Source organism: Haliotis asinina, chromosome 1 (genome assembly GCF_037392515.1).
Source record: "Haliotis asinina isolate JCU_RB_2024 chromosome 1, JCU_Hal_asi_v2, whole genome shotgun sequence".
Classification (NCBI taxonomy): domain Eukaryota; kingdom Metazoa; phylum Mollusca; class Gastropoda; order Lepetellida; family Haliotidae; genus Haliotis; species Haliotis asinina.
Genome location: NC_090280.1, coordinates 16,600,552 through 16,615,674, shown reverse-complemented (window position 1 = coordinate 16,615,674; position 15,123 = coordinate 16,600,552). Strand labels below are relative to the sequence as shown.

General features: G+C 41.0%; 1 protein-coding gene across 1 annotated transcript; it reads right to left on the bottom strand.

The window, feature by feature from the left end:
• Positions 1–4,149: 4,149 nt before the first annotated feature.
• LOC137297786 (putative ankyrin repeat protein RF_0381) lies at positions 4,150–5,427 on the bottom strand. The gene has a single exon (XM_067829767.1). It carries the CDS (start codon positions 5,425–5,427, stop codon positions 4,150–4,152), a length of 1,278 nt encoding a protein of 425 aa, XP_067685868.1.
• Positions 5,428–15,123: the final 9,696 nt, after the last annotated feature.

The following is a 15,123-nucleotide window of genomic DNA, read 5'->3' as shown; positions in this document are numbered from 1 at the left end:
TTCTTGTTTTTGATATTGCTGGAATTTTGGTACATAATTTGAAGAGGAAGAATGTTTAGCAAGGGTTTCACCCAGTTTATTAGCAATATCTGATTTATCAGTAAGCAATTGATCTCCATGTTTAAGATGATGGACTGTAGATTTAGTACCTTTACCTTTAATTTTCTGGACCATGTTCCACACCTTGGACATGGGTGTCCGAGAATTTATTTTAGATACATAATTTTGCCAAGATTGGCGTTTGTTCTGTTTAAAAGTACGCCGTGCTTTAGCATTTAAAATTTTAAATTTATTTAAATTATGCACCATAGGATGGCGACGGAAATAATGTTCTGCCTTTTTCCTTGCCTTCCTAACTTGTTTGCACTCATCGTTGAACCATGGTTTTCGAATATGGGGAACTGCAGAGGAATTTGGTATACACTCATCAGCTATAGAGTTCAATTCATCAGAAAAGCATTTAACAGCATCAGGAACGTCAATAAAACGTTCGGGTTTAAGTTTTTCAGCACACAGTGTTTCATATAAAGCCCAGTTAGCCTTTTTAAAATTTCGTCTTGATGATGGAGGAACATCGGATGGAGTTATAGCTTTTAATATAGTAGGAAAATGGTCACTTCCACAGAGGTCATCGTGGACTGACCATTCGAATTCATTTAGTAGTTCAGAATTTGTCAATGACAAGTCGAGAGCAGAATAAGTCCCTGTACCAGGATGTAAATATGTGCTGGAACCATCATTATAAATACATAAATCATTGTCAGAACAAAAGTCCTCCAACAATTTCCCTTTAGTGTTTATATTTACACTACCCCAGAGTGGGTTGTGCCCATTTAAATCTCCCATTATAATACATGGCTTCGGGAGTTGGTCATATAGAGCTTGAAGATCAGTTTTGGCAAATGTCGAAGATGGCGAAATATAGAGGGAGCATAGCGTAAATGCTACATGTAAAGTAATTCTCACAGCAACAACCTGCATATTAGTATTTAGTGAAACAGGGCTTTGAATAACGTTTTGTCTGACTAGAACGGATGACCCACCAGTGGCTCTATCACCCGGAGGTGAAAAAGAATGATATGCATTAAAATGACGAAGGTCAAATGTATCTGTTTGTTTTAAATATGTCTCTTGGAGACATATGGCTGAAGGTGTGAAATCTTGGACTAATAGCTGTAATTCATGTAAATTAGTCCTCAATCCTCTGCAGTTCCACTGTACAATATTATTAGAATAAACTATCTTTTGGGGGGATTTATTGGGGATATACCCCGCACTCTTTTGGAGGGCGACAAGCTATGTGCCCTAGAATGGACGTTTTCAGAAACGTCCATGTCTTCAAGAGACCCATATTTGTTGAACAATTGAATTCTATTTTGTGACCCTTTAGGAGCTCTGCCACTTTGTTGTTTTGAGGCATCAGACTTAGGCTTAGATTTACTTTTAACAGTTTGCTGACTGTCAGCTGTCGATTTAGACTTCGAGAGTGACTGAGATGATGATGGTTTGTGATCAGAAGACGACTTTGAGGTACTAGGAAGTGATTCCTCAGTCTGAGATGATATAGCAGGGTACAAAAGCTGTGGAGAATCGCAATTCACCCATGTCAAGGTAGTTTGGCAGCCTGTGGATGATTTTGTTCTTTTTGAGCTTGACTCAGATGATGTTTTTGCTACTGTAGCATAACTTTCTGGAAGATCAGATCTCTTTACCAGTTTTTTTGCCTCGGAAAAGGAGATATTTTGAGTAAACTTTATTCTATTTATCTCCATTTGCTCTTTCCAAATTGGACACTGTTTAGAAAAGGACGAATGATCGCCTGAGCAGTTGGTGCATTTTTTATAGTCACTGTCACAATCTTCTGTTGTGTGTGTTTTCTCACCACAGTGAGCACACACAACAGACAATGTGCAAGTATTTACACCGTGTCCATATTTCTGACACTTAAAACACCTAAGCGGGTTGGGGATGTAAGTGTCAACACTGATATTACAATATCCTGCTCTTACTGATTTTGTAATATTTGGAGAAGAGAAGTGGAAGAGATATGTGTTAGTAGGTTTTGTTTCTGAGATTATCCGAGTTGTAAATCTTTTAACAAAAGTCACCCCTTGATCTTTCATTTCTGATACGATGTCAAACTCAATCATATCTGCAAACAATTGATCTCGGTCTCTAACAATGCCTTTGCTCGTGTTCAGAGTCTTGTGTGGAGTAACTGAAACCGGGACTCCAACAAAGAGCTCAGTTGACAACAGGTTGGTTGATTGCTGTTTCCTGCTACATTCTACAAGTAGGGAACCTGAACGCAGTCGTCTGATATTTCGTACCTCACCTGCTATGCCATGTATACCTTTAGATACCGCAAATGGGTTTAATTTGAAAGGTGATTTGTCAAGAGTCTCGATCACTAGAAATCGTGGCCAGTATTCAACGGACGGAATAGACGGTCGTAGTTCATCATCATCATTGTCAAGTTGACGCTTGTTTCTTTTAATGGGGGTTGTGTAAGCCATAGTTACTTTAATATGGTTCATCATCTGAGCTCCCCACCCACCACGGAGTATCACAAGGACAATGCTAAAAACAAGTGGGCCTCCGACTTGCAGCACCAAGGATACTCAGATGATATACTCCAGCAGAAGAATTATAAATAATTGATCTACCAGATTGGCCCATGAGCCACCGCCTTCGGGCATAAGACTCTAGGCAAAATTCATATTATCATATTTCACAATCCAAAACGTTAGAGATCAATAGTAGTGCCAAGAAAATTCGAACAATTCAAAATAATATTTGTGCAATGACATATCCACAGTCCATGCACAGGGCTTGCCATGACCAGGCGATTGGTCGAACCGGGCCCATTCGACCACCCGTCTAGGTGAAGTCAGGGCCAAAGTGGTATATTGAGCAACAGGAACACGGTTACAGGTCCCTATTGCCCTCAACCACCAGGATCCCCTCCTCCGCCGAAACGGGTTGGTGGACCAAATATCCCCCCGGGTCCACAACGGGGGTGTCGGTGAGCTCTTGGCGTTACCCAGCACCCACCACGAGGAGGTGGCTCGCCACGGGTGCCGCAACGTATCAGCGAAAACGCTTGTTTCATAGAAGATTATTAGGCATGTGCGTAAATTCTTCTTTACTCCCACTGACATAGATGTTTTGAACAATTTAACCTTACACAATGATATGAGAGGGACAAATTGTTTAATTATGTCTTACATACAAAAAATACAAACATGTGTTAAGAAAATACACATGCACCAAGATTGGTAGGCATGAGCGTAAATTCTTCTTTACTGCCATTGACATAGATGTTTTGAACAATTTAACCTCACACAATGACATGAGAGGAACAATTTGTTTAAGTATGTCTTACATACAACGAATACAAACATGTGTTAAGAAAATACACACGCCACCAAAAGTCTACAAGAGAAAATGTAATAAAATTACGTAAAACGTTACATATATGACATGTATTCACACCTGCTTTCTTTCAACATATACCTTTACAACGCAATGAAACTATTAAAGAATCAGTACTTGCTCGTATAACGAGACAGTTTCCTGTAATCTCCGAAACCTGCCAGGGATATCAGGGGTGAATAGCCCTCGTACTGTAAAACCACAGGTCATCATAATATAGAAAAATATATCATAAAATTACATGTACTATTTATTTGCAGTGCACATGAGAACTCAGAGCAAAATGCATAACAAAATCAACTAAAGAACCATACACCCTTTTGTAATCTTTTCCAAAGCGACAAAGATGTTGTTATACAATATTGGCCTATACGTATACCATGAAAAGAAATTGATACGACTCGATGACGTAGAGTTGCTTAGTGTAACTGCACACCCAGAAAATACGTCGTCATCCGATTGTACTTTTGGTGTACATCCTCTTTACTGCATATACCCTGTCTGCCACAATTAACTCACACAGAATACCATCGTTGTGTTGTTACTTGTCGGGTTTAAATATGTTTCTGTGCCCTTTGCATATCATTCTACCCTTGGTAACAGGGCTTGATATAGATTAAGATTTACGCGTTGATATATAGTCTTCATAAGCACGATATGATATGTTGCAGATGTGATGTTACATACTCACTCATTCACTTACTCACGCGCTGACTAGGAGCCTTGTGACAGTAACTTTGTTATTGATAGAAAACCGTTTTCCTTCGCTATCACGGTTGCGTTCTTTCCCTGCTTATTCTTGGTGGTTATGTCTATAATATTCTGTGACAGCACAAATTTCACAATGTTCTCTTTTCCTCCTGCAGAGGCCATGTGAAGGACGCTGTCACCGTTATCATTTACTACAAAAGGATCCGCTCCGTTCTCTAGTAGCAACTTAAGAATATCGGATGTTGTGCAGTCTGCTGCATACAACACTGCTGTCATCCCATCACACCCTCTAGCGTTTATGTCCACCATGTGTCGTTCGAGGACATGCTTCACTATCCGTTTATCTCCTCCTATACAGGCTACATGAAGGATGTTGTCACCAGAGCCATCAGTTATGGACAGATTAGCTCCTTGTTTCTCAAGAATATTGAGTATTTCTCTTTCGCTCCAAAACGCAGCGATAAGCACTGGTGTCATCCCTTTAGAATTTTTACTATTTATGTCTACCATACTTGAGTTCAGGATATATTTCACTGTGTCCACATGTCCTCTAGAGCAGCAGATATGGAGCATGTTATTACTGTTATGATCAGCTGCCAAAGCATTAGCGCCTGCCTCCAGTAATAATCCCAGTACGTCTATTTTTCCATAATATGCTGCTATCAACAATGGAGTCATTTTCCTGTTATTTCTGCTGTTAATGTCCACAGTGGTTTGTGTCAGGATATACTCTGCCATCATCTTTTTTCCTGTTCGACAAGCCAAATGAAGGACGTTGTTACCATTCTTGTCAACTACTGACAGATCAGCTCCTTGTTTAACAAAAACATCAAACACTTCCCTTTTTCCAAAATACGCTGACAGTAAAAATGGCGACATCCCTCTATGCTCTTTAGCATTTATGTGTACTAAGTTCTGTTTCAGGATATACTTCACCATTTGTACGTGTCCTCCTAGACAAGCCAAATGAAGGAGGTTGTTACCATTCTTGTCAACTACTGACAGATCAGCTCCTTGTTCAACAAGAGCTTCAAACACTTCCATTTTTCCATAATACACTGACAGCAACGATGGCGACCTCCCTTTATATCCTTTAGCATTTATGTCGACAAAGTTCTGTGCCAGGATATAATTCACCATCTCTGTATTTCCTCTTTCACAGGCCAAATGAAGGATGCTGTCACCATTCGTGTCAAGTGCTAACAGATCAGCTCCTTGTTCTACAAGAACATCAAATACCTCTCTTTTCCCATAATAAACTGACTGCAACAGAGGGGACATCTCTTTATACCCTTTAGTATTTATGTCTTCAACATTTTGATTCAAAATATATTTCACTATCTCTACATTTCCTCCTCGACAGGCCAAATGAAGGATGTTGTCACCTTCGCCCCCCACTAACAGATCAGCTCTTTCTTTAACAAGACAATCAAATACTTCTCTTTTCCCCAGAGAGGCTGCGATCGACACCGGTGTCATCCCATTATCACTTACACTATTTATATCCACAATGTTTTGTATCAGAATGTAATTCACTATATCTACATTTCCTCCATGACAGGCACAATGAAGGATGTTGTCACCATTTTCGTCAACTGCTGACAGATCAGCTCCTTTTTCCGCAAGAATATCAAATACGTCTCTTCTCCCATGGTATGCTGCAAGCAGCACTGGTGTCATCCCTGCAGACTCTATACTATTAATGTCCACACCGGTTCGATCTAGGACATACTTCACTGTATCCAAATGTCCACCAGGACAGGAAAGATGTAGAATATTTCTATTTTTATGATCGACTGCTAATGTATTGGCACCCTTTTCTATTAATAACCCAAGCACATCACTTTTCCCGTGATATGCTGCAACCATCAATGGTGTCATCTTCTTCCTATCCTTGCTGTTAATATCGACATTGTTTCGTGTCAGAATATCATTCACTATCTTAATATTTCCTCCCTGACAAGCCCAATGAAGGAAAGTTCTACCTGTATAATCCTTTGCTGACGTATCAGCTCCTATTTTAATAAGAAAATGAAACACTTCCATCCTAGCAGACAGTGCTGCTAGCATCAACGGCGTTGTCCCATTCCCTCCACTACTGTCAATGTCAATTATCTTCCGTGAGTGGATGAACTTCACTATCTCCAAGTTTCCCATCATACAGGCAGTGTGTAAGATGTTGTTATGTTCATCATCCAATAGGGACAAATTTGCACCTTTCTCCACAAGTAATTCCAGTACTGTCCTATGTCCCTTTTCAACCGCTATCATTGCTGGTGTCTTATCAGAGTGGCCTCTTGAATTGATGTTTGCAGTGTCTTGAGACAGTATGTATTTAACCTGATGCAGGTCTCCTAGTGAGCAGGCATCCAAAAATGCAGTGTTGACACGGTTATGTGTTTGATCATGTTCATCTGAAAGAACGCATGGAAATATGACACAATGTTACAGTCTTAGACATATAGTATGTTACTTTTTGCTTTAGAACAAGGAAAAATGGTAATTACCTTTGACACAAACGGTCTTTCCAGCATGAATCTCCAGGCATCTCATCCCTCGGCACCTGTTCAATGTACAGATACCAGCCTTGCCCTGAAGAGAGACGTTAGTTGTCATGAGTTAATATAAGTAGTGTACAATGTCTCCCTGGGGTGTTTAGATTGTTCTCTGTGCAACATTGTGCAACATTGTGACGTCATGAGCATGGTGACGTCATGAGCATGGTGACGTCATCAAGATGGCAGTATCCAAGATGGCGGTGGTAGCCAAGATGCCGGCTGCCGGCGGCGGCGGCAGCCGGCAAGAGGACGACGGGTGCACCAGAGGGTGGGGGGAGGGAGGGAAAGGGAGGGAAGGAAGGGAAGGAAGGGAGGGAGGAAGGAAGGGAGAGAGTGTCAACGCATGCATGGTTCAAAGCATGGTTCAAAGCATGGTTCAAAGCATGGTTTCAAAGCATGGTTTCAAAGCATGGTTCAAGTTTCTATTGGCACCCGTGGCGAGCCACCTCCTCGTGGTGGGTGCTGGGTAATGATAGGAGCTCGCCGACACCCCCGTTGTGGACCCGGGGGGATATTTGGTCCACCAACCCGTTTGCCGTGGGTTGCGGCCCTGTGGAGGACGGGAGTCTGGGGGTTGAGGGCACTGGGGGCCTGTAATCGTGCTCCCTTTGCTCAACACACCCCTTCGACCCTTACTTCACCTAGACGGGAGGTTGAATGTCCCCGGGTCAACAAAATCGGCTGGTCATGCCAAGCCCTGTGCATAGACTATAAATTTATTTATCATTGCACAAGTATGATTTGGAACTGATTTTGATTGATTTGGTCTTGGCTTTATTGTCTAAAACATGTTTGATGTTGCATTATGTTGCTTTGAACTTTGCCTAGAGTCTTATGCTAGAAGGCGATGGCTCATGGGCCAATCTGGTGGACTAATTATTTCTAATTTTTCTACTGGAGTATATCATCCGGGTATCCTTGGTGCTGCAAGTTGGAGACCCACTTGTTTATAGCATTGTCCTTGTGATACTCCGTGGTGGGTGGGGAGCTCGGATGATGAACCTTCTACACTAACTATGGAATACAAAACCCCCCCAAAACGAAACAAACGTCAACTGGACAGTGATGATGATGACCAACGACCTTCTAACTCAACTGAATACTGGCCACGATTTTTAGTTCTTGAGACACTTGACAAGTCACCTTTAAAATTAAACCCGTTTGCAGTTTCAAAGGGTATACAAGGTATTGCAGGTGAAGTCCCAAACATCAAACGATTGCGATCAGGCTCTTTTGCTCATCGAATGCAGTAGGAAACAACAAACAACAAATTTGATGTCAACACAGCTTTTGGTTGGAATACCGGTTTCGGTATCTCCACATAGAACTTTGAACACTAGCAAAGGAATTGTCAGAGACCGGGATCACCTATTTGCCGATATGTGAATTAGATATAGCCACAGAAATGAAAGAACAAGGAGTGATTTTTGTGAAACGATTCACAACCCAAACTCAGAAACTAAACCAACAAACACCTACCTATTCCATTTTTCTTCTCCAACTGCTCCAAAAGCAATTAAAGCAGGATATTGTCATCTCAATATTGATACTTATATTCCTAACCCGTTGGGATGTTTCAAATGCCAAAGGTATGGTCATGGTGTTACGAACTGCACAAATGCTATTACATGCGCTCACCGCAGCGAAAAAACTCATGTTACTGAAGACTGTGACAGCAACTTTAAAAAATGCACCAACTGCTCTGGAACACATTCATCTTTTTCAAAAGAATGTCCGATCTGGAAACAACAAATGGAAATTAATAAAATCAAATTCACAAGGAATCTTAGTTTTGCTGATGCAAAGAAACTTGTTCACACATCAGAACCAAACGAGTCCTATGCTTCAGTTGCGAGAACATCAACAAATCAAACTGTAACTTCAACAGTGTCCACTTCATCAACGCAATGCCAAACAAATTTGACATGGGTTGACACTGTTGCACCCGAAATCTACTGTCCTGATCAGTCAACGCAAACTGTTGTATCTACATCAACAACTGTTAGAGAAGAAATTCAGTCTCGGCCATCTTCCCAGGAACAATCATCATCACAGCCCATTTCCAAACCTTCCTCTGGGAATAATGGGAAGCAACTACCAAAACAAAAAATCAAACCAATAAATGAGTCTGCAAAAAAATACCATAACGGTAGAACCTCAAAAGCTGCTTAAAAAACAATCCAAATTTATAATAAGTTTGGATCTCTTGAAGATATGAATGTTTCTGAACAACATCCTGTGTAGAGCTCGTAGCGTGTCACCCACAAAAAAGACAAGGGAGAGATCCCCAATCAATCCCCCATAGAAACAGTTTCTCCATGTATTGTCCAGTGGAATTGTAAAGGACTAAAAACCAACTTTAATGAATTACAGCTGTTGATTCAGGATTTACAACCATCAGCTTTCTGCTTACAGGAAACTTACCTGAAGCAGGCAGACAATTTTAACTTACGTCAGTTCATTGGATAGCATTCTCTTTCTCCTCCAGGTGATAGGGCCACTGGAGGATCTTCAATCCTTGTAAATCAGAATGTTATACACAGCCCTGTCTCACTTACAACTAATCTTCAAGCCGTTGCAGTGAGACTTACTCTTCATGTTGCCTTCACAGTATGCTCGTTGTATATTCCGCCTTCTTCAACACTTCAACTGTCTGATTTGCAAGCTCTCTATGACAAACTTCCAAAACCCTGTATAATAATGGGTGATCTCAATGGTCATAATCCACTGTGGGGTGGTACAAATATAAACACTAAAGGTAAAACACTGGAAGATTTTATTTTCAATACTGATTTGTGTATATGTAATGATGATTCGAGCACGTATCTGCATCCTGCAACGGGCACCTACTCTTCTCTGGATCTGTCTCTTGCAGACTCTAATCTACTTAATGAATTTGAATGGTCAGTCCACGATGACCTTTGTGGAAGTGACCATTTACCTACTATACTGAAATCTGTCACTCCATCTGCTGTTCCTTCATCATCAAGACGGAATATTAAAAAAGCTAACTGGGCTTTGTATGAAACACTGTGTGCTGAAAAGCTTAAACCTGAACGTTTTATTGACGTTCCCGATGCTATTAAGTGCTTTTCTGATGAATTGAACTCCATAGCTGATGCGTGTATACCAAAGTCTTCTGTACTTTCACATATTCGAAAACCATGGTTCAACGATGAGTGCAAACAAGTTAGGAAGGCAAGGAAAAAAGCAGAACATTATTTCCGTCGCCATCCCATGGTGCATAATTTAAATACATTCAAAATTTTAAATGCTAAAGCACGACGTACTTTTAAACAGAACAAACGCCAATCTTGGCAAAATTATGTATCTAAAATAAATTCTCGGACACCCATGTCCAAGGTATGGAACATGGTCCAGAAAATTAAAGGTAAAGGTACTAAATCCACTATCCATCATCTTAAACATGGAGATCAATTGCTCACTGATAATTCAGATATTGCTAACAAACTGGGTGAAACACTTGCTAAACACTCTTCCTCTTCTAATTATGTACCAAAATTCCAGTAATATAAAAAACAACAAGAAAAGAAAACTATTAATTTCAATTCTGATAATGGGGAAGATTATAATGAAACCTTTTCTATTCATGAAATCCATACTGCTCTTGATCAAGCTCATGACACTGCTACAGGAGCTGATAACATACATTATCAACTCCTGAAGCACTTACCAGAATCCTGTTTAGAGACGCTCATATATTTTTGATGATATTTGGACATCCGGGAAATTTCCTTCTTCATGGCGTGATGCTGTAGTAGTACCAGTACCTACACCTGCAGGTGATCATATGGATCCATCCAATTATCGTCCGATTTCATTAACTAGCTGTGTTTGCAAGACCATGGAACACATCATAAATAATCGACTTGTTTGGTACTTGGAAACAAATAATCTCATAACAGATATACAGTGTGGTTTCTATAAAAACAGAAGTACTGTCGATCACTTAGTGCGTTTGGAATCATTTGTAAAAAACGCACTAATTAACAAACAACACGCTGTGTCTATCTTTTTTGATCTTGAAAAAGCATAAGACACAACTTGGAAACATTGGATTTTAAAAGATTTACATGACTTCGGTTTGCGAGGTCGCTTGCCTGAATTTATAGCAAAGTTTTTAAATAACAGACAATCCGTGTGGGTTCTACCCTGTTTGATCATTGCAATCAGGATCAGGGTGTTCCACAAGGCAGTATTTTGTCTGTCACTCTTTTTAGCATCATGATCAACAGTTTATCTAAAGTTTTAAACGATTCAATTGATGGATCATTATTTGTGGATGATTTTAATATTTCTTGTCGTGGGAAGAATATGCATACCATTGAACGGCAATTGCAGTTGTGTTTAAACAGGATTATTAAATGGTGTCTTGAAAACGGCTTTAAATTTTCTAAATCGAAAACTAACTGCATACATTTTTGTCGAAAATACAAACCACATAAAGACCCTGAACTATCTCTAGATGGGACGCCCATTAAAGTTGTGAAGGAAGCCAAGTTCTTGGGTCTAATCTTTGATTCACATGTAACGTTTTTACCACATATTAAATCACTTAAAAGTAAATGCCTGAAAGCACTTGACTTGTTGAAAGTGGTTTCAAATTCTAAATGGGGAAGGGATCAAGCTACCCTTCTCCATCTATATCGATCTCTCGTGCGTTCAAAACTTGACTATGGCTCCATTGTCTATGGTGGAGCCTGCAAAAGCAACTTAAAACTATTAGATTCAGTCCATCATCAAAGTCTAAGACTTTGTCTTGGCTCCTTTAGAACTTCACCTGTTGACAGCCTGTATGTCGAGGCTGATGATCCATCTCTTGAGCAGCGACGTATAAAATTAGCTTTACAGTATGTAACAAAACTATATTTAAATGAGTCAAACCCTGCACATAACTGTTTTCAATCCCCTGTATGAGGATTTATACAATAAGAAATCTTCTCTTGTTCCGCCTCTTGGTTTAAGAATAAAACCACTTATTTCTGCTGCCAGCGTTGAGCTGGAAAACATAGCTCCTTCCCGTCTTCTTTCTTCTTCTCCTTGGCAGTTGGTTAAGCCACAAGTTGACCTAACATTAACGACTTTTAAAAAATCAGAAACGAATGAATTACAGTATAAACAAGAATATAATCAACTGAAACATAAATATAGCAATTATAAATCCTTATTTACAGATGGTCCAAGGACGGTGGCGCTGTGGCTTGTGCCACTGTCATTGGATCCAGAACAATATCTTCTAGATTACCAGATAATAGTTCTATTTTTACAACAGAAGCTAACGCCATACTAACAGCTCTTAAATATATTCAAAGGCACCCTAAACGTAAACAATATATAATCTATTCTGACTCTCTTTCTTGCCTTCAGGCTGTTAAAAATTTATCATGTAAACATCCACTTTTAATTGACATTATTGAATTGTATAATAATCTTGCTACTGGCCAATACGACATCGTCTTCTGTTGGTTACCCAGCCATGTAGGCATTTCAGGGAACACAATGGTCGATTTTACTGCTAAGGCAGCACTCAACAAATCTGTGACACCACTTCTTATTCCATACTCTGATTACAAAGCTAGTATTAGATCTTACATCCGTGATCTGATGCAAAAGAAGTGGGACACCCAAGTAGGTATAAATAAATTACATGAAATAAAACCGTATATTGGTTACACCTACTTGGGCTGTCAGTCCAGATTTGAGGAGGTCATTATACGACGATGTCGTATTGGTCACACCAGATATACGCATAAATACCCTTTGAAAGGTGAGGATCCTCCGTTTTGCATCCCTTGTTATGAAAGAATCACGGTCAAGCATGTCTTGCTTGACTGCGTGGAATATTCCATCACAAGGGATACCTATTTTAAATCACATAGTATGAAGGACCTTTTACTGATATCAGTTCTCATTTAATTAGTGGATTTTTAAAAGAATCCTGGTAGTGGCTGTATCCTCAAAGGGGGTTGAAGTACTGTAAAACTATTGTCCTCCTGAGAGGGTACGTAAGTCCACAAACATTCAAAGTAAATTCAAACTTTCACGTTTTTAATCGTAGCATAAGTGTCGTTTTATTTGCATGGCTAGGTTTCCCAAATTGCTGATGGCTGAGGGGATGATGTAAATCCATCTAGGGTCCATGCAGGTAGCCAAGGTACTGTACGTCCCCATGGTCCTTAGTATGGTGATCTACCTTCAGTTGTTAGCAATCTATAGCCCATTTTTATCTTGTATTGTCCTCTATAGATAAATTGTTTTAGGTATAGTTACTAGTTTTATATTCTACTCTGTGATATTCTAGTTGTTTTACTGTCCTTCGTTGACAGGTTTTATAATAGGCATATTTTTCATTTCAGAATTAAATGTTCTCGTCACGATATGGCTGAGATACTGCCGATGTGACGTTAAATTTTAACTCACTCACTCAAGTTTCTATTGAGAAGAGTTGGGATGGCCCTGAAAAAGACCGTTATTTTGGTGGTGGTGGTGGTGGTGGTGGTGACGCATCACCGAGGCCTCTGTTGTTGTTGTTGTTGGGGACAAATTTTATCGTGGAGGGATTGTACTGCCTTTGGGATACCCCCACCACAATGGATGCATACATAGAATTTGGTGGTGGTGGTAGTGGTGGTGGTGGGTATGAGGGGCGTTGTCCCTCCCTCTTCTCTCTTGATGTTCAGTTGCAGATGCGGATTGCATCAAATGCAATTCTTTCTTCTACAGTTTCTACTTGTGTTCTTCATGGTGAAACCATACTTACTATGCTGACGTGGAGATGCTGACATGCTGAATGTGCTGGTACGACTGAAGACGTCTCGATGGATCCTGAGTTTTTACAGGCCCACAACCGGATTGAATACGTCGCCTGAATGACATGACGTCTCACGTTTCCATTGGTTCCATTCCAGCGCATCTCATTGGTTCCATTCCCGTGCGTTTCATTGGTTCAGTGCGTCTCAATCCAAGCACCTCACTGGTTCCATTCCCGTGCGTTTCATTGGTTCAGTGAGTCTCAATCCAAGCACCTCATTGGTTCCATTCCCGTGCGTTTCATTGGCTGAGCTCTCTCATATCAGGAGGAGTCGAGACAGGGGAGTCAATCAGTCAGTCATCTGCTGCAACCATGACTGAACGTTGTGAAAACTGGGACGTAGAACTCATCTCCGTGGAGACACCCTCACCCTTGCCAGTGTCCATCCCTCCACCACCACCAGCTTTCCATCATGGAGGCACCTGCCACCATGGCAGTGTCACCAATGCCTGGGAGGCCTGCCCGTGTATTGCAAGGGCACGAATGACTACAGCGGGACGTTTCAATGCGTGTATTGCGGCACGGTGTTCAAAGATACGTATCATCGGCGGCTGACTCACGGGGCCAAGTGTCCCGTGAAAACCAAGATAACCATTCACCCGTGTCAGTGCATGATGCCGCCCCTGTGGTCGTTGTGATCACCACAACGAAAAAAAAAATCGGTCCTTTTCAGGACCATCCAACTGTCTCTAAAGACACTTTCTCAAAGAATGCTGCATTTGATGTAAACACATAACATCACGATAGGATGACATTTTATATTTTATTTCCCCTGCTAACATGAATGAGACAAAAGATGCAGGATTAGGGGCGTCCCTGATCTTTTGTTTACAAGCAACAGTAACGTGAGAACTTTGTAACATCAGAACCATAAGAACAACATATTTGACAGGGGTGTGGATCATAGACATCCGTTGAAACCAAAGTCGTACACGTTCTTCACTGACGAGGGTGTTGAAGGGATCAAACTGTTCCATCACGTCGTGAAAAGACCGTCCACGGGCACGATGAGCCAGGACGAACAGACAGTACATTCCGCAAGAGCTACTGAACCAGGGTTGAAGTGAATTCACATTCCATGGTTGACTGAGCCATCCTGCGTAGGCCATGAACGTCTGGATGCAGTTGGTAGGCATCACCTATTGAATACTTTGATCCCTAGTAGTGGGTAGGGACTCCATAACTGTCAAAGTACTCAAACACACCCGGTGCTGGACGATACACACACACCCAGTGTTGTCCCGGGAGATCACTGGGGTCTGTGTTGACAATGTAAGCTTTAGGATAAGGTCCTTGCTGCTGATGCTGTTGTTCACTCAGCACGGTGATGCCAACGTGATCTCGGGCAAAAGTCCCTTGGTAGAGAGGGCACAGTATGGGATCCTGTTGTACGTAGGCGTTCAAGTCCTTGGTCGTCAAGCCTGTGCTGTCCATCCTTAGACCATCAGAGCGTTGCGAAAACGATCAATTTCCAACACGCTTTCGTATTCCTCGTAGCACACGAGGGTGACCGGACGAGGTAAAGGTTCTGCAAACTGGAGTTCAAGTCCCAAATTGCCCGTCTGTCGTGGGTAGTTATGACCTTCG

Coding starts and splice junctions, on each gene's coding strand:
- LOC137297786 (XM_067829767.1), bottom strand. CDS start 5,427: ATGTCCCCTCTGTTGCAGTCAGTTTATTATGGGAAAAGAGAGGTATTT.